Source organism: Strix aluco, chromosome 11, assembly GCF_031877795.1.
Source record: "Strix aluco isolate bStrAlu1 chromosome 11, bStrAlu1.hap1, whole genome shotgun sequence".
Taxonomy (NCBI): domain Eukaryota; kingdom Metazoa; phylum Chordata; class Aves; order Strigiformes; family Strigidae; genus Strix; species Strix aluco.
The window spans coordinates 8,362,064-8,381,135 of NC_133941.1; the positions used below are offsets into that span (position 1 = coordinate 8,362,064).

Below are 19,072 nucleotides of genomic sequence, written 5' to 3' on the forward strand. Positions count from 1 at the left end.
AGATGTCATCTATTATGAACAGAAGAAAGCTTTGTATGACTCAGCAAAACAGCGTGAAGGTCTCAATTGACCCAGGTGCAATGAGAAATTGCCCCCATTCAAACATCAAATACAAACTTTGCATTGTGCCAAGGAGGGATGAAAGACAGAAATAAAAGCTTCATGGTCTGATGAAAAGAAAACCAGCTTCCTCTCTCCCTGTGAGCTGCGCACACCAGCCCTACCGAAGCTGCAGTATCTCAAGTGAAGCAGCATTGCCTAAGACATATATTTGCATACTAGATCTCAGTTCTTTAGAACTTGCGCTGTAAATAAAAGCCATGCATTTTGAAGAGCAGAAGAGAATATCTAATTTTTACACCTGGAAAAATAGAAGGAAAGTCATTACAAAGAGATGAGTCCTGCTGCTTACTCCCTTGCATCAAATCGTGTAGCGTTTGTTCACTCATGCAAACGCAGTTCATCAGAAACACCCCCTAACCCACAGAGGCTCAGGCTGTAAATGTAGCTTAGTGTTGGGTCTTTTCTAAGTTGTTTTTAATTGTTTGTTTGTTGGTTGCCTCTTTTTTTTTTTTTTTCCCAAAGCACTGTTAGCAAGCCTACTCCTCTGTTGAGCTATCCCAGCCATCTGCCAATGTGGGCTCAAAAGAACATTCTTCAGGGCCTTATCCAACTTGTATCTGATTCATTAAAGTAATTACTCTTGCTCTTAAGTCATTGCTTGGAGTTTGGCAGCTGCATAATAATATGGGGCCTAAATTTCTAAAAGAAGCTAATATTCTTTCATTTATTTCATCAAATCTCGAATTGCCTGAAATGACCGGGGGTCCTGGCTGTCCAGGTGTGAGCAGTCCCTGGTGCAGCACCGAGCAGCTTCAGCAGTTGTGACTCAGGAAAAAGACATGTGGAAAAGCCTCTTTCCTGGCTTATCTGGTCTGCTGGAGTTGGTGGTGCTGCGCTGATACAACAGGAGTGGTGTGATTTTAGCTGCGAGTGATACGATGGCACCAGAATTATTTGGTGTCAGTTATGAACAGCATCCTCAAATGTCCTGGGCCTTCTGAGTTGTGCTGTGACTTCATGGAGTGAGGTCAAAGCTCTGGGGAAATGCCATGAATGAAATTTCTGAACTGGAAGGTCCCTGTCACCCTAATGTCACAGCGGGCAGGGAGACGGGACAGAGCTGAGGAAAGTTTCTTGCCCTCTGGATGGTACGGCCCCTCGTGAGCACAGGAACAGAGCCCTGATCCCAAAATCCAGCTCCCTGCAGCACGTGGCCTCCCACTGAACCCCCAATCTGAAGAAAACAAGAAAGGACCAAAGAGGATCATTTAACAAGTCCAGAATGGGACCCTTCACCCCCAGGGTCTTTGAACCCAAGGAGGGACCAAGCCCGTCACCCACAGGGGCTGAGCAGGGATGTCCCTGATCCCTGACACCACCCGAATCCCCCTGTGCTGAGACCTCCTCGCCCACCCTCCCGCCTCAGTTCTCCCTGTTGCGAATACGATGGAGCGTGGCGGAGATTTAACTCCGCGCTCAAAGATTACCTCATCTTATTTTCCTAATCCTGCAGGAGCCAATCTGGAAGACGAGGAGGCATTAAAAAATTTCCGCTGAAAATAATCTAAATCCAGCCGTCTCTCAAATGTCTAATTTTACTGCACCTTTCTTCACAACGTTTATGAGTTTTTGCCTATTTATAAAGGCAAAGTTTGAAGGAAGCCTCGTAGTGCTACAAATTCTCGTGCCGAGAATTTATTCTGCAAACTGCACAGTCCTGGGATGGAACGCCCATCACTTTTGTACCCGGGAAAATTCATGACCCTAAGTGTCGCACCCTCTATCCCCTCTAGATCCTCCGTTGTTTGCATTCAAAGCCGTCACATCCTCCTCTGCTTGACGTAACCCCACCTCCACCGCTGAACTCCGACAAGGCCAAGGCCTGCGCGGGAATGTCGCTGCGCCCTGACCGCCGGCCCGTCCGACATCACCCCTCGCCCGACCTTGCCGCGGGCGTGAGGGTGAAAAGCCCCTTTGCCTTCGTCCCTCCGTGACGCGGGGGTGTGGGGGGAACCCGCCGCCCTCCGGCGGGACGAGCCCGCCCAGCCGTGGGCAGGCGTGACGTCACGCGCGGCACCTCTGGCGGGCGCCTGTCGTCAGAGCCGCGTGACGTCAGCCCTCAGAGGCGGGGAGGGGGGGCGGCAGGTGGCGGGCACGGCTCGGCGCCCCCGGCTGACAGCGGCGGGCCCGGCCCGGCCCTTCCCGGCGCGGCCCGGCGGGAGTTGTAGTGCGCAGCGGGCGGAGGCGGCCGGGCCGGCCCCGGGGCGGACTACAAGTCCCAGGCGGGGCGGGCGGCGGCGCTGTCTGTGTGTGTGGGAGCGGGAGCGGGCGGCGCGGCGGGGCTCGGCGGCGGCGGCGGTAACCTCCCGTCTCTCCCTCTCGCAGCGGCGGCGGCGACGATGCAGGCGGAGTCGGGGATCGTGCCGGACTTCGAGGTGGGCGAGGAGTTCCACGAGGAGCCCAAGACCTACTACGAGCTGAAGAGCCAGCCCCTCAAGAGCAGGTGGGGCGGCCGGCCGCCCGTTTGGACGGGGCCTCGCGTTCGGTCAAGGCCGTTTGGAAAGGCTAAAAATACGGCCGCCCCCCCCCCCCCCCTCCACCTCGTCGCCGCGCTGAGGGGAGGCATCGTGCGCAGCGGGGCGGCCATTTAGTGCTTCCTGCCATAATAGCGGCGTTGTTGGGCGGGAGGGCGGGCCGGGCCGGCGTTATGTAAAGGGCATTGTTGGCCGTGCGGGGCCTCGCTGTCACGCCGGGGGAGCCCCCGCCGCCCGTGGGCTCCTCGGGGCGTGGAGTGGACACACACACACACGCGGGACACGAGGTACTGGGGCACCTGCCCCCGGTGAGCGCCGCTCCCGCCCCCCGTCGTGTGTGTTCCCCTCCCCACCCCCTTCCCCGTCAGGTGCGGCGGCACTCGGGTGGGGTCAGCGCAAAGCTGCAGAGTTGTTGCAAGGTCTTGGGGCACGTAAGGCTGTTTTGGGGGGTTGTGGGTTTTGTTTTGACTTTGAGAGCAGGTTTGCTACTCGTTTTTGGGGACTGGAAACTTTTGCCTAGGTGCGTCACTTTCTCCCTGAAGTGTTTTCTCCCCGAGATAGATGCTTTATTTTTATCTGGAGCGGCTGCGTTGCATAGATAGGGCCCTTAAAGGGAAATACGGCGATGTGTGTTTCTCTCCCTTGCGGGGTGTTAGATACCTGCTTTCCATCCTAGTGCTGGAAAAAGAAAGCAAGTAAGTGCTCTCCCGTGCCTTGAGCATCTACCTTGTCAGCAGTGGCGTGTTTCTCCCACTGCTCTTTCATTCAAAGTACTCTGGCGGTAACGAGCCCTCCATTTCATCACAACACTCCCCTAAACAGTACTCAATCGAATATAAAAGGTTGTTGCTGCGAGTCTATCTTGTTTGTAATCAAGTCTGGCATGGGTTTTAGTTTGGAACAGTGCTCTTCGTACGTCTGTGCGTGCATTTGAAAAATGAATGAGAAGGTAAATATTTTTAAACAATTGTGCTGGAATGAGCTGAGGTTGTGCTGCCTGTTAGACAGACTTCAGAGTAAACAAATGAATTTTTGATCATGCTCTGAATGCTTACACTGAAGATGTTGTAGCAGAAGATGCTAAAAATTCTGTCACTGTTGCAAGGACTGGTAAATGGGGGGCCACCTCCTACAGCCTGTCTTCAGAGCAGCCCTATCTCGCGTTGAACCTTTGGTATTGCCAAGAAGCGGTGCACGTAGTGGTGGTGATGTGCAGCCTTTCACAGCCTGCCAGGCCAGCCAGTCTCACCAAAGCTGCCAGAACTCCTCTGCCCTCTGAGGTTGTGCGGGGTGGTTGCTGTTATCCAGGTAATTAGCTGGAAGCCAGAGTGGTGTGTGGAGAGGACAGCACAGATAATATGGGTTCACCTGCAGTGGTGGGTTCCAGCTGTGATGGAGGCAGCTGGGAGACCCACAGGGCTTTGGGTTCAGTGCCTGTGTCGCTGCTGGAGTGCAGCAGTCGTGGGGTAGAGCATGATAACTGCAGCGTTGTCAAATAGCCCTGTTTGTGTCAGCTGTGGGTTTGAACCGGCGTGCAGGATTTGTCCCTTTATGGTCATCCACTTTGTCGTCAGGAGTTTGTCTCTGTCTTCAGATGGTGTGGGCATGGAGCACAGGTAGCAGGTCTGCATGTCACCCTGCACAGATGTTCCAACTGCTTTTAATTCCTGTGACTTGATGCTTTGGGACCCGAATGTGTCCCTGCGTTGTTCTCTCAGGGGGAAACTAGTAAAGATACTCTGTATTGAAGCACTGGAGTATTTGGCCATCTTCTAGATGTTGTCACTTCAAAAGTCCCTAGAGTAAATTGCCGCAGCACCTTCTCACCTGCTACTCCTGCAGAGCCAGTGCTGCCCACCTTTGAGTTTAAAGGGACCCCCATGTCAGTCATCCTGACATTCTGGCGGTGCCTCAGGCCAACACCAGTCCTGATGTTTCCAGGAGGATTTGTTGGGTAGGAAGGTGACCAGCTTGCCCCAGTCTGCCTTATGTCTCTCCACACGTACCCATGCATACGAGAAGAGGGAGCCCCGAGGGTGAAATAACAACGCATGGTTTTTCTGGCAGATAGCAAACTGACATGTTAACCTCAGCGTGGAACCTGCCCAGCTCACGTACAGCTCTTACCTCCAGGTAGAGTCTTGGTTGTCTTCCTGGTCTTGTAGGAGATGAAGAAGCAAAGGAGCCAGGGGCCCCTGCCAGGTCCATATAAACCTGTCCCTGGAGCCAGGCTGATAAAACTTCGTGATAACAAGAGGCAAAAGTTGTTCACAAACCTGTTTGTTTTATGATGTGCAGATCGTAATCTAAGAGGTCTTCTGTAGTCCTTCAGCTTTGCTCAGGCCTGAAACCAGTCTGACTGATGATTATCAAGGGTATCCAACATCACCCTGCTGCTTTCTCCTGTGGATGTAAATCAGGAGTAGTTGCGTAGCAGTCAGTGGACAGCACCAGGTCAGCGTGGTGTAGCAATGGGACTGTGGCCATGGGAATTGCTTCCTTGCTGTCTTCTTCACAGCCTTGCTCTGGAAAGGTGCCTGGGGAGCCAGTAAACCAGAGGCAATAGCTGATGTTAGGAGATGAGTCTAAATAGCAATCTACTCTTTTTCCCTGGTGAGAACTGCTGATTTCCTAGCAACGTTCAGGCCTTTTTCTGATCTGTTTTAACCATGAGGTGAGAAGCATCCTTGGCTTACTCATAGCAGCTGAAATTGTGAGTATGTAGAAAAAGCCATCCAGCTCAGAAAAATGTAAGAATGCCAATGCTCTGAACCAAGAAGAAACTTTTTTTGTTGCCCAGTTTAACTCAGCCCTGACGATATTGCTGTCCTTCACGCAGTAAAACTCTCCTATTCACTTCCTCCCAGATCGCTTGTTTTCCAATATACGGCATCCAGTTAAAGATTTCTCCTCTTCAGTGTGCCCTCGCAGTTACTCCATATTTCATAATTCAAGTCTGCAATCCAAAGCCGCAAGGGGTCTGATAATAAAAGCTTTTTGCAGTAAATACTGTACTAACTTAGGCCAAGCCACAATTGAATGCTAGAGGCCAAGGAAAAATGTAAGCCCAGCAAAAAGCTTTAATCACAAGGGATGAAGAGAATACATGGGGCTGAGATACATCAGTGCCAACCATATTTCCTAAACCGCTCAGACTCATGAGAAGTTAGCTTCTTGTGCTAAGTGCTAGCTACATTTAAGGGTTCTCTGGAATTTGCTGTGGTTGAATGTCTTTGAAAACTGAGAAGATGTTTCAGTCACTTTGGTTTCTCCAGAGTCGCTTTTCACTGTGGGAGGAAGCTGGACTGTATGACTAGCCAGTAAGACAATGAGATTTATTTTTTTTTCCCCTCACATTCATACTTTATTCTTCTCATGACGTATTTCCAAAGGATCATAGTTTTAATTTATAAGTGCATACACTTAAATATGTATGTGTTTGTGTAATGAAAAAGTAAATAAGTTTTCTGGTACAAGCAGTGCACAATGAAATCAATGGAGTTTTATTTTCCGGTAATCAGTTGAAGAAAATAATCAGTTATTACCAAAAGTAAACACAGATCCTGATGCGTCTCCATGCAGTCATCAGGGCACTGTAGGCTTAAGTTCTATCTATTATACTGCTAATGTGGATTCTTTAAATCATTTGACGTATTAAAGCAATGTTTTGGATATCAAACTGGTGTCTGGAAGTAAAGACTTTACAGTCTGCCTCTGTGCAGGGCAATCTGAACTAACCCAGGTGTGCCAAATGCAGCAAAAAAAATTTATATTGCTTTTCTCTCTAATGTGTGTCCCTTTGGATGGTTACACGCAGCTTAGCAAGTGCCAGCAAATTATTGTCAGTTGATGTAATTTACTGCCTTAATAAAACCATGTACCTGCAGGTAAATTACTATTTGTGCTATTTTCTGTTTCCTTTTCCCAGCTTATTTGTTTTCAGACTGGTTAAAAAGCACCTGAATGATGCAGTTACTGAAGTATTTTTAGTGGAAAAAATTATTGGGAAATGCTTTTATGTTGCATGGTAGTTTTTTAGGAGGCTTATTCTTGCTTTATGAGCAATAGCATTGAGATGTAGAGTTTGTCATTATTAAAGCAGTGAAGTTTTTATAAAATTATCACAATTCCTGGTGTCTAAATGTGTTTTTTAATGTAAATCTCCAATATTTTACTTATATCAGCTAGTACCTCATGTTTATCCAGTAAGAATCCTCTTTAAAGCACTTTCTTTTTTTTCCCCATTTTTTCCCTCTTTTCTTGTCCTGTGCTAAACATTGACATCTTGATTTTAGTTAAAACTTCCCTTTTAATACACAGTGTTTGTTGAGGAAATATTAATTTCACCAAAGAGGCACACATTTTTGAAATGTGTACTTACTGTGGAGCCAAAGAGGACTTTTCTAAAGTACCTCAGTCTGCAGATGATCAAATTTAATTTCGTAAATGAACTTTGCAGCGTGATTAAATTTGAACTTGATTACATTAGGCTTCTCAACATTGAGTTTGTGCCCTATTGGAGGTAGTCTTTTCATATTACTGCTATTTATGGATCTTATTCAAGTGTTTTATATTCTGGTTGGGTTCTGCAATGCAGTTTGTTCAAGCTACTGCTTATATCTGTTCCAGTTGTGCAAGAAGTGGAAAATATCCTTTATTTAGAACAGGTCACATGTGCTTGCATCCAGGAACCGCGTCTCAGTGTGTTTAAAAAAAAAAAAAAAAAAGTATCTTGGAGGAACAGATTTAAAAAGTTCCTGAAATATTTTTCCGTCTGTTCCAGAGGAACAGTACATATTTTAAACTAAAAGGTAATAATAGCTGAGTTTAAAGTGATATGTAGGCTAGCACTGACTGAAGTCAATGGTAAAAGTCTTAACCGACATCAGTGGGAGTAGAGCTAAGCCGAAAGTATGTCTCTCTCAAATCTCTCGGTAACATTTTTGTTAGTGAGTCAATAATCCCATGTTTATTTTGCACCTCAAATTTGCTTCACTGGGAAGGAAACCCCTGCCACATCTTTTTGTACTTTGTTATTTTTGAAAACAGTCTTAAAAGGAAAGGGTGCGATTGGAGTGTCTATTGTATAAACATGTGGAGACAATAAGCAGTATTTCTTTATATTTCCTTATACTGGGAGCCGGTGCTGCTCCCTGTCTGTAGCAGAGCGTTTTCCATGGTGAGAAATCCTTGCTGACCTTTTCTCTTCTGCGAAACTGTTATTTGCAGTAGGCCTTTGCTGTTTAGCAAGGAAACAGAAATAGCCCATGAAATTCAGTTCAGCATTTGCTTTGATATGAACTATTGAACGTCACCTTTTTGCTTCCCTGGCCTGCTTTCCTCGGGAGGATTTTGTTTAGCTGCCAGGCTGATCAGAGAGTGCACAGATATTTTGAGGCTGAGCTGATTGCACTGACTGTGCACCTTTTAGCATGCACATGTATTTTTATTTATCAGACTGCTGGCTGTATTAGTTGTGTGTAAGTATGAAATAAATCTACACCTTTCTGGTGAGCAGGAAGCTTCCCTAGCTGGCTGCTATCAATATAGAGAATCCAGGTAATAACTTGAATCAATATATTCTTCTGCCTTTTAAATGACTGAAAATAAACAGATGCAGCCCTGCTGATGTGGTGGGGTGCCTCTGGCGCTGTTCGTTTCCCCACATGTAGTGGAGGTAATTCCATAAGCCTCTGGAGTAGGATTTTTGGGGCTGCTGTGAATCTACCAGTTGTGATTAAGAAATCATTGCAGAGCTTATTCTGTGCTGTGTATGTTTTTATTTGGCACGTAGGGTGGTGTATCAGAGGTCCTTTCCAGCATGGTGGTAGGCAGCATGACTAACTCCTGCTGTACGGTTTGGTCAGGATCTAGAAGAAAGCTGGGAAACGAGAGCAGAAGAGACTTGCAGATGCATTACTTTATAAACAAATCCAGCCTCTCGCTACATTCTATGATTAAAAATTTAATGGGAAGAAATCTGTACAGCTGCTTAAAAATGAGGGTACAGGAGAAACCTGTTCTGACACTTACTATGCTGTCCTCCTGTTTCTAGCTTTGCTTTCTAAAGCAACACACTTAAAGACTTCAAAAATGAAATGGAAGGAGTAATTTTCTGTTTACTTTTCGCTCAAAATTGAAATTGCGTGTTGGCTGTTAATTGTCTTCCGAGAATAATTTGCTGTTTCAGTGTTGAGAACAAAATGAGAGTCCAACTTCCATTAAGCTGGTCAGGCTCTTGGCCATTATTGTCTGTCTTGTTCTATTTTGGATTCAAAAAGTTTTTGAAATACATTGGTTGTAACATTTTTGTTTGGTAACATTAACTGTCTTTTAATATGATTTTTGCTGGTACAAAGACAACATGATTAAGCAGCATGGCATGGCAGATTTTGCTGGACAGTTAACCATTGCATCACTGTCATATTATACTAGAACTGAGATTATTTTATTTATTTATTTTTAATAATCCCAACAGCTGAACAGTAACAGGACTATTGACTTGCATGTAGTTTTACACTTCAAAGTGGGGAAAAACACCACAGGAAAAGGAATATTGTTGCATATTCATAATATAACAATGTTACTGCTTTATCTGCAACAGCTGTAAAAAAGCTGAGGCTGCTTTGGGTGTCAAGATTGAATTTAAGTTCACTGGAACCGAAGACTGTTAATACAGTCTGAAACAGAGCAGCCTGTCCTCCAGCCCATCTCCAAGGTAGAAGTTACGTGTGGTTTGCAGTGTTAGACATGCCAAGGGTCTGCTCACTGTGGATGGGCACTAGTAATTTTGGGGTGCCTTTTGAAAGGGCTTTGTCCCAGTATCTTTGGCCAGAATTTCAGCTTGCGACTTGCATAGGCCCCAGTCATTGACCTCTGTGGGCTTCCCCTGGGAATAAGTGTTTCAAAGAGGACATAGGAGTGTCCAAGGGAAAGAGAATGGTGTGGGTATCACTGGTACAAGTATAAAAACTGAAATTAATGAGGAAGGCTTGCAATACAACTGCTAGCTAATACTTTAACCACTAATAGTGCCTTTGGATCGAGCTCATTTTTTCTGGTAACATCTCTGCTGCAAGGGCTGCTGTAATGTTTGCGTTAGCAGCTTTCTGCCAAGCATGCAAGCCAGGGTCTGGTGGTTTATAGTTTGTTTTTTTTTTTTTTCTTCGGTGGTAAGTGATTATGTAGAAAGCCTCTGTAGGCTCCTCCGCCCTGACCTGCTGCTCACAGCTGCTGCGTAGACTGGACTGGCAGGTTGAAGGGCAAAAATGCGTTGCTGTGCTGTATAATTACTTCTTCCAGCACGAGCCAACAGAGCTGCTTGCTGTGATGATTGTTACCTATACTGCTATGTAAAACAGAATGCAAGTTTAATGTAGGGTTCGGGCTAGTATTTTAATGTTGTAATTAACAGCCTCTAACAGTAAACAAGTTTTTTTTAAAATCAGTTCCCATGAAGATTATTCGTTTACAATGTAGGCAGACATACATTTGCAGATGTGGAGTTTATGAATTCTGTATTACTTGGAGAAATGAGCATCAAGAACAAACCAATACCTTTTTTTCAGACTCTTTTTCTCTTACTCTAGAATACCACAGGTATGGTGTCAGGCGGCTGGAGATCAATCCCGCAGTCGGTATTTCGTAGGGATGTTTCGGCTAAGGGAAACAGTCGCATTTGAGATGATGCGGCAGTTCCCATCTCTTGGAAGAACTGGATTCATCCTCCTTAAATGCTTCCCAAAAAAGGGTGATCTACTTTCACAGGTACGTTGCACCTCTGTGCTGCTCTTTTGACACAGAATGGGTGTAAACCACACGAACCTGCTGCTTAGGCTGGCGTGGCTGGGTGAGCCGTGCTGGGGGCGGGGGGGGGCGCCTGGTCTTCTCAGACCATCTTGTGAGACTGCTTGTGAAGTTGCAGGGAGTAGGAAGGAGATTTGTATCTGTTCAAACCTACAAAGGCAAGCTTCATTTGTCTGTGCGCAAGGATTATGTGCCTGGTTTGGCCTACTGTTACACTAAAGAATTTATTTGTGATGAATCCTGAGGTGAAAAGGACTTTACGTGGTGAAGATTAGTGTTTTGGGTGCCTGGAAAGATGTTGATCGTCTTTGAGATATTTAGGCACTGGAAGCTTGACACGTTTAATGTGTTTAAAGCATCACTCCAGTAACAAGATGCTGTATTGTCAAAGCTTGCCTGTAACCCTGGGATGCTGAGATACTGTTTCTTGTCTTTGCAGTCTGTGAGAACACAAACTGCTGTATGAATAGTAGACACCTAGTAGGGCAGGGGCGTTGAGGTCTGGAGACCAGAGAAAAGTAACAAGAAATGGTGGGAACAACCACAATGTCCCAAATGAAGGGTGCTTCAGAGAATGGAGATGGGAATGATGAATGATTGTTACTAATCTTACTGCCAGCTATCGTGTTGTACCGTGTAAACACATACAAAAAATAGGAATTACTGTGATCCTTTCTGGAGGAAAAGCAGCTAGCTAGAAAACTCGTGAGGGAGCTAAATCAGCTGGAAACTGTTTCAGGTTGAGAAGGTGGGAGCAGGCTTTGGAAGCTGTCAGATGGCAAGAGATGGGGAGTATGGGCAAGGGGGGAATTGTGGTCCTGGAACTTCGAATTGGGAAGTCTGAATAGGACAGTAGAGATCGAAAAGGGTCATTGGGATATCTGAGTGGGGGAGCCTGGCTGAGCATGTTTTGTGCACGTTTACTATTTCCTTTCAGGATTCATTGGGTTTTATCTAAATAAAGAAGGAGAGAGTTTGTATAAAATATGACTGACTTCGGAAGTGCTTTTTCTGGATGTGTCCCTGTGTGGTAATATGCAGCTGTAAAGCCAAACTAGGAATACAGAGGTACAACCCCTTTTTATAATGTCTGTGGACTTCAGCCTGGATAACAGTTGCAACCTGAGAGAATGACATCAGAATGATATTGAGATGTGTACATGTGCAGGACGGAATGGTCTCACAGAAAAGCAAAGGGAAAAAACTCTTATGGGCTGTTCACTGGAAGCTGGAAGGAGTTCAGGGGGATGTGGGATTCTTGCAGTGGGTCCCCTGGGATGCCATTAACTCCTGCGTTTGGGTTTCTGCTCAATCTAGCAAGCTTTATGTTATTTTTACTGAATATTTACAATTCTACCCAAGCTCAGCCAAGCCAAAGGCACATCCCAGATGTCAGTCTGTTTAGTGAAGATGTAGACATGGTTCAGAAGAGTTGCTGGGATCATTTATGTATTTATTGCTGTTGTAACACGAAGGTTGCTATCTGATAAATAATTATTCCACCCTTGGAGAAGGCACATTGTAAATCTCTTAAGCTGCTCCTTTGTTTGTTAGGCTTGTGCATAATGAGTTTGGAATTTAAGATTAGTAGTGTGCTGTGCAACTGCTCATTTCGTGACCTCATCCTCCTGCTCAGCTCACCTGCCTGTCCACCTGTCACATCCTGTTGGGCACCTAGGGCTATATTCATAAGGGGAACTTTGGTTTAGTGTTGCATCATCTCATTTTTATGTGTTCTGCTGCTTAGTGGAATTAAAAAAACCCCATGAGGTAGGTGTCTGGGTTCCTTACAGAATGCATGGGGGAAAGGTGGCTTCAAAGAAGGCTTGTGAAAACCGGCATGTGGAGTGGGGGATTGCCTGAGTCAGCCAGTGAAGGGTGTAAGAGGCTGGTGTTGGTGTTGAATGCTGTCCCTTGAAGATTCAGTTGTCTGGTGTAGGTGAGCCGTTGCTAAACCTTTCTTGGAGTGATGTGCCAAAGACAGGTCTGCTCTTACAGACAGGAGAAAGAGCAGGTAGTACGATGTCCCCCTACCCCAGCTTTATCTACTTGGGACACAAGTTTTGAGTTCCAGTCTCATCTGTGACTCAAAACATGGGATTGAGCATGTCCGCTGCCCAAACCAGTAAACTGTGGGCTTCTTGAGGTGTCTGTTTTTCAGAAGCTACTCCATTTTGCCTTGTATAGTATTCATTGAACTGGTAGGGGCCAGAGTGGCTTGATGTAACACAAGGGAGTGAGAATTTACCTGGGATGGTTCTCATGCTGCTCCAGAAAATAATTACTTGTACAAAGTGGAACAGCTCTCTACCAGGAGGCAAGGAAGGTGTGTTCAGAAATTAGATCGTTTTCAGTTCCATCTGTTTCTAAAAGGTAGTTGTCCAAATCTCTGTAGTTGAGGTCACAGCATGGAATATGGGGACCTGCTTGAAATGTGAATGGTGATATTTGGGGCACAGATAGTTGAACGAATGGAAAACATGTTTAGAGTTGTAGGAACCGGAGATTTCTGAATTGTTGCAGAAAGGCAAGGAAGTCGAAAGGTGGTATGGACTCTGATGGTACTCCTGGCCGAAGGGCCTCTCTGGGTGGTATGTATGCATGAGGAAGCTGTCAGGCAAAGGTGTGTATTAAGAGTGAGACAAGTATACGTTATTTCTTAAGAGTGCTTAATTTTTTAGGAATGTGAAATCATTCATGGTACAGCAAGAGAAGCTTGAACCTGTGTAGAAGTGAGTTACTAAGGAGTAAAGTAAGTAAGGCAGGAGCTGAAATAAGATCATGTCTCTGTCACAAACTTGTTTTTTTGATTTAGCTCATTGCACAATTTACAGTTTCAATCTAATTGCAAAACTATTCTGCAAGTGATAATTTGGTTCCCAGCTAATGCAGCTTTTGATATTTGCTGTGCTGTAGGAGCTGTTAGTCCTGAAGATGCTGTGAGCCAGCAAGGGCTTTGTGTTTTTCAAGCATGTTGGGTAATGTAGACAAGCGTGAAATGAAACTGCCTGTTACGGGGATCTTGAAGGTGCTGGAGCTGCCCCTGTAAAGAGAACAGGACTGGCAGGAAGGGGCCTGGTGCTGCTGCTGCTGCACGTTTGCAGAGCTGAGGAGGGTGTTTCTTGCAGCTTTTTTGGTATTTCCCAAAGGAATTGGCCATCCTACCTTTACAGCAGCCTCCTGCTTTCTGGGAGAGATCCCTCTGAGTAGGCAGTAATTACTGTCTTTCCAAAGGAGTCCTCCTTTGTGGAGGAGACTGTTAATTATCCCTCACTTAGCCTTTCTAATGAAGGTGCTTTTAAGAGTTGTGCTGGGGTGCCATGGTCTCCACAACACAAAATTTCCCTCTTGCACCGATCCGGGGTGTGTGTTTGTGTTCTTGGGTCTCAGGTGGGATCTTCAGGGACTTGCTCTTTGAAACTGTTGACCATTTGGCCTTTGGCCTTGCAGCACCACTTGAGACTATAAATAGACCTTCAGAAGAACAGGTCTGATGATCTTGTGTTCCTGAATGCTGTTCTGCTGTGCCACGTGTCGTGCTGTGTACCAGCTCAGTGAAAGGAGGCTGGTGAGAAAAGGTGGCTCTTGCAGTGACCTGCAACCTGAGTTTCTCTGGTGGTGGGTGCAGTCTCAGCTGGTAATCCCACCGCTTTCATACCCAGAGCTTCTCCGCTCAGCCTGGGCAGCGGAGCTCTTTTAGGTAGGCACAGAGACAGAGGCACATGGAAGATGACAACTCCTGCTCTCCCAAAGCATTGCGAAAGCGTCAACGTGCTCTTGTTGTGGTGCAGTGTTCAGCAAATCGTGGTGATGCTCTTGCCTGTGCCCTCCTGGCTGGCTAATGTGGAGAACCAGCAGTACTGCAGGAAAAAAACATATTAATGATCTAAAGAAGAAATGCTTTAGTGATTTCTTACAGCTCCTCCTTGTATAAGTACTGGGTTTGCTTACTTGCCTGTTTTCTCATACTGTTTTTGAGACATGCTATGAGCTGGAGGATGGTACTGGTTTGTATGGTTACCAGTCTCATCCCCTGCTATCTGATAACTCCTGCCCTGTTGCTATGAAACGTTATAGTGAGATGCCGTGTAAAAGGGATGAATATCCGTCTGTAACTGCAGAGATATTTTTCCATGGCTCATCTCTTGCTGATCTTTCTGATTAGTTTTCTAATTCCGCTGGTGGTGGATTTGAATGATTTCTGGTGTTGTCAGACAATTATCTGATGTGTGTATCCCATCAGTACTTTAATACCTTTGCATTGAGGTTTATTAAATAACACAGTGCGAAAAATTGCAGTATCTGTCCTTGTCTCTTTTCAGTGCGTTTATTTTTTGTGGCAAGGACCTCCACAGCTCTTGAAATTCCAATTCTGTAATCACTATTTAATCTAAGACAGTTTTCCCTGTATTTAAGAGCTACAGAATCAGGCAGTGCTTTGGAGAAATGCTAAATTTGTCTGCTTGCAGAGTCATCCAAAGTACATAGGTTGCTCAGTAGCTGCTGTTCGGCTTCTTGCAGTGCTATAGGGAATGCTGGGCTTTGCGGGCTATGTGATGGAAATGCAGTTCCTCCTTTTTGCATGTAGCGTAGGAGAAAAATCAGTGGTCAAAGTAGGAATGCTTTGTTTGGTGGCACTTACAGTTGCAGAGTGCCCCTGGTAGCAGAAAGATGGGTGCTCTAGAACTGCAAGATTGTATTGATTGTGATGCATTTCTGCCGGAACAAAAATATAATGGGCTCAGCATTTGCACTTTCCACTTGTGTATTGTTTTCTCTTTATTTTGTGTATTTAGAAAATGCTATGCTCTACAAACTGCTGGTTTAGTATTTTCTGTGGAATGAAAACCATCTGGATAATTTAACTGAATTTTATCGAAGTTTTTGGTTACAGGCTCTTTTCTGTTTCCTGGCATCTTGTTAGATGAAGATGAGAATTCGAGTTAAAATTCAGGGAGGTACCTATGTGCTCGTTTATGACCTGGAATTTTAGAAATAACTTCGGCTTGTTTGAAGTTGTAAGAATAATTGAAATATTAAAATGATATATAGTCTCTCCCAAAAGCATTCTCCTTGAGCAAATGCCTGCCATAGGCTTTGGTGGTTTTTTTCCCCCCATAATGTGTTTTGAATCCTTGGCATAGTGGGAGCTGCATGCTAAAGAAAGCATCCAGCATTCATGCCGAGGCTTCTTTGAAAGAGATCAGACCTAAACGCCAGCTGAAGTTTAAGCATATATTTAAAGACCTCCCTTGATCAAACCTCTGTTCTGCAAAGCACTTCCAGGTATTCTTTATTTCAGAATCCTAAATAATTCAATTGGTTTTGTACTCGTAGGTTTAAACTTGTTGCAGCCCTGGGGCTGTAACAAACACAGGAGTGCTCTACCCTGATCCAGCAAACCTTAAGCACGTGAGCTGTGCTGCTCACGACTGTGCTTGAGTTTCAGCTCATGGTTTGAACACGTTGTTGGATGGGGAGAAGAGTGTTCAGCATATGGCAGGCTGTTAAATCTGATGTACTTTTGAGCCTGACACTGTGATTTTAATATATTCCACTTTCGTTGAAATACTACTTATAAAAGTAAAAAGTCTCACTAGAAAAAGATAAATGCATGAGATGCAGAATTAACTGAATTTCAGTATAGTCTGTTTAACAGAGGAAGAGCACTGTCAATCAGGGTTTTGTTTTGTTTTGGTTTTTTCCCCCAAAAAACTTAACTGCCTGTTTAGTTTCTGATGTCCTGATGATAGCATTGACTTATGTGTTTGGGTTTTGGTTTTTTTTGTTTGTTTGTTTTGTTTGGGTTTTTTTTACATGAGGGGAAGGAAAGTGTTCAAGTTCTTGACACTGGAAAGTTTTAGGCATTTGAGAGATAAGTATTTAGATTTGAATGTGCTTAAATCATGAAGAACAGTTCCTTGAACACTCACATGTGTGCGCTGTGATAATAAGTGCTTGTGTGGCTCCTCTGAAAAAGACCCTGTATGTGACTGCAGCTTTCTGAATGCAGGCTAGGTTCTCAAAGCCAACTACAGCATCCTTACTCTTAATACCGGCTGTCATGTGGACAGGTTCTGAAAATTTGGAATAGGGTTATTTTCAACAGGCTTAAGTGATGCCTCTGGAGATGATCTCGTACAGCTCTGTTGTTCATCATGTTGAGTAGGTTGCTGGGAGCCATGTCTCATTGGGTTTTGAGTATCTCCAAAGACAGAAACTCCACAGCTGCTCTGAGTGACCTGTTCTGGTATTGATGATCCTTACAGTAAAAAAGTGTGGGGTTTTTTTGTTTTTTTTTTTTTTGAGTTATACATAACTCAAAAACTTTTTGACTTATGTATCACAGTGTGCACAAGATGAAGTATGCAGGAGGCTGCACACCTCCTCCCCAAGTTGCACGCCTTCAGCTTTGCTTTTCTAAGTAAGGCAAGGGGATGTATTTCTTACCAAAATTGTTGTCCTAAAAGCAATTGGTTGCACAAGCATAGTTGAAGACCTGGTGGGCACAACTTCTGCATCCTTCAGTCTTGTCTCAAAGGCCGCCAAGGTTTTCTTCCTCGTCTTGATTCAGTCTTGTTTGACACAAACGAGTTTTTTGCTCTGTCATTTGCCATTGTGGATGGATGCAAAGCACCCTACAACATAACATTACCTTTAATAAGCACTTCAGCTTAAGTGCAGAGGTTGTGTCCAGTGCTGCAAAACTGTACCTTGGTGGTGTTAGTGCAAAGCATTTGACAGATGCTCATTGCTTGTGATGTTATCTGGACTGTTTAACGTGTATAATAATTCCATGAGGCTGTTGACTAAAGTATTCCAGTTCTTTGATGCACCAGCACTAACTTGTCTGTTATGAACTCATACACTAAAGTTGAAATTACTTCTAAAATAGTAAACATGAACTTTGGCCATTTCGTGCTCTGGGATAATTCTAGAATCGGTTCCTTAGTGTGCTGTGCACAAAGTGCCTTTTTGTAACCTGCAACTGTGCCTCTGTTCATCGGGACAGTGCACAATACACTGCTGCCAACCTGTGTTAAATAAATATCACATGGAATTGAGTATCTAAGCTTCAGTTGGGACTGAGCTTGCTGTGGCTGTCCTGCATCATGCAGTTATCTAGGACTACGGTTTTCTGTCGCTTGCTTTTGTCAGCCTCAAGGACCAGCAAACTGGATAACTTACAGACTGTGTTCTTCAGTATAAAAAAAGTTTACTGGAATTACTGGGAAAGTTTACTTCAGTGCCTTCCAGGGTAAAATAAAGTGTAGCAGTTAAATACAAATCTCTAAGGACACTGTCAGTAGCAGGTAAGAGTCCAGTGCTGTGCCCTGCCATAGCAGTCTTGTTTGATTCACTTGGTATCAGACACAGAAATGAACATGTGCTGACTCTACAGTCGCCAGTTTGTATTTTCTGAGGCTGCATTCATTTTTCTGTACTGTCAGGCTCTGACATGTTTGGGTAACTGGAGTTGACTGGCAATGGCAAAACATCAAGTATAGAAAATAAACCATGTTTGCTGCTCCAGACTTTGTTCCTTTTGCATTTCCAATAACAATTGAGAAATAAGCAGAAAGTTACGGTGTTTTCTCAGAGCAGCACTTTCTGGGGAAGAGACTTGGTTACTTATTGCCATCTAGAAGCTCCAAAAAACCTGAGACCTAGTAGACTCAGTGGTCCTTTATATTTTAAGTTTATAGATGAGGATGATAATCTGCGTTTGTGCAGTCCTCTGGGGCTTTTCTCATGTAAATGACTACCTGTACTACCTGCAGTGAGAGCTCCTTTTACCCTATCACTTTTGTTTGTCTCCCCTTGTTTATTCTGAGGCTCCGTGAAGTGTACAAGGGAGATGAGGAGAAGCAGGTTGGGGGAGAGGTCTCGACATCTCACAAGGCCATCTTGAAATGCTACCTGAGTATCTCACTGCAAATGCAAGAATTGGGAGCAGGAGGAGTCCTGTCCTCTGTCATCTGGGTAAAATGTGGGATCTTGGGAGGTCTCACAGTGAGCTGCTGCTTGAATAAAGCTGTTGGGGCAGCTTAACTCTGCAATGCTTAACTTCAATTAAGTTGTCAAGTTTAGCATTGCTTTAGGCATTAATAGAGTTTTACTCTCACTTAAAAATCTGGTTTAGTAATTAACCTCCACTTTATTCTGGAGTTCAGAAGGTGCTCATTTAGTGCAGCAAATCTAATGTCATGTGAATTAAAACATGAAAGATATTCAGTAATGAGAAACTGAAACAGGGTAGTGCAGAAATTAGATTATATGCAGTTTACAGGGAGCTGTGCTAGATGCTGAGTTCTTAATGAAAAGCATTTTGAAGGCAATGCCTTACCTCTGCATTTGCGTGGTTAAGGAATGTTCCGAATTAAATTTGAATTTAATAATGGAATTGGGATTTCTGTTGTTACTGCACTTAGGTTTACTGTACAGCTTTTTCTGAAATCTGGACATTGGATGACGATGACAGTACAACTGCCAGAAGGTGTGAGGCATTCTCAGAGGCTGGGAGAAAAACGTATAAAGATGGAGGGTCTCCTGGTTCAACTGAGTGGTATGGACTAATAGTTGAGATCCCCTTCTCTGTTGTAACTGAAGACTGAACCCAAACTCCAGCATATCCTACTGAGTTTATTGTTGGAGAGAGGCACAGAAGG

The 19,072-nt window shown here is 44.6% G+C and overlaps 1 protein-coding gene across 10 annotated transcripts in view; it reads left to right on the forward strand.

The window, feature by feature from the left end:
• The first annotated feature begins 2,270 nt into the window (after positions 1–2,270).
• The window catches only part of MITF (melanocyte inducing transcription factor), a 111,387-nt gene continuing 94,585 nt past the window's right edge, over positions 2,271–19,072 (forward strand). For 7 of the 10 annotated variants that reach the window (XM_074835985.1, XM_074835989.1, XM_074835990.1 and 4 more), the window contains exon 1: positions 2,380–2,566. In XM_074835985.1, coding sequence (XP_074692086.1) covers positions 2,463–2,566 — 104 coding nt within the window. In that variant the 5' untranslated portion in view covers positions 2,380–2,462. The other 3 variants (XM_074835987.1, XM_074835986.1, XM_074836000.1) reach the window with 3 other exon arrangements.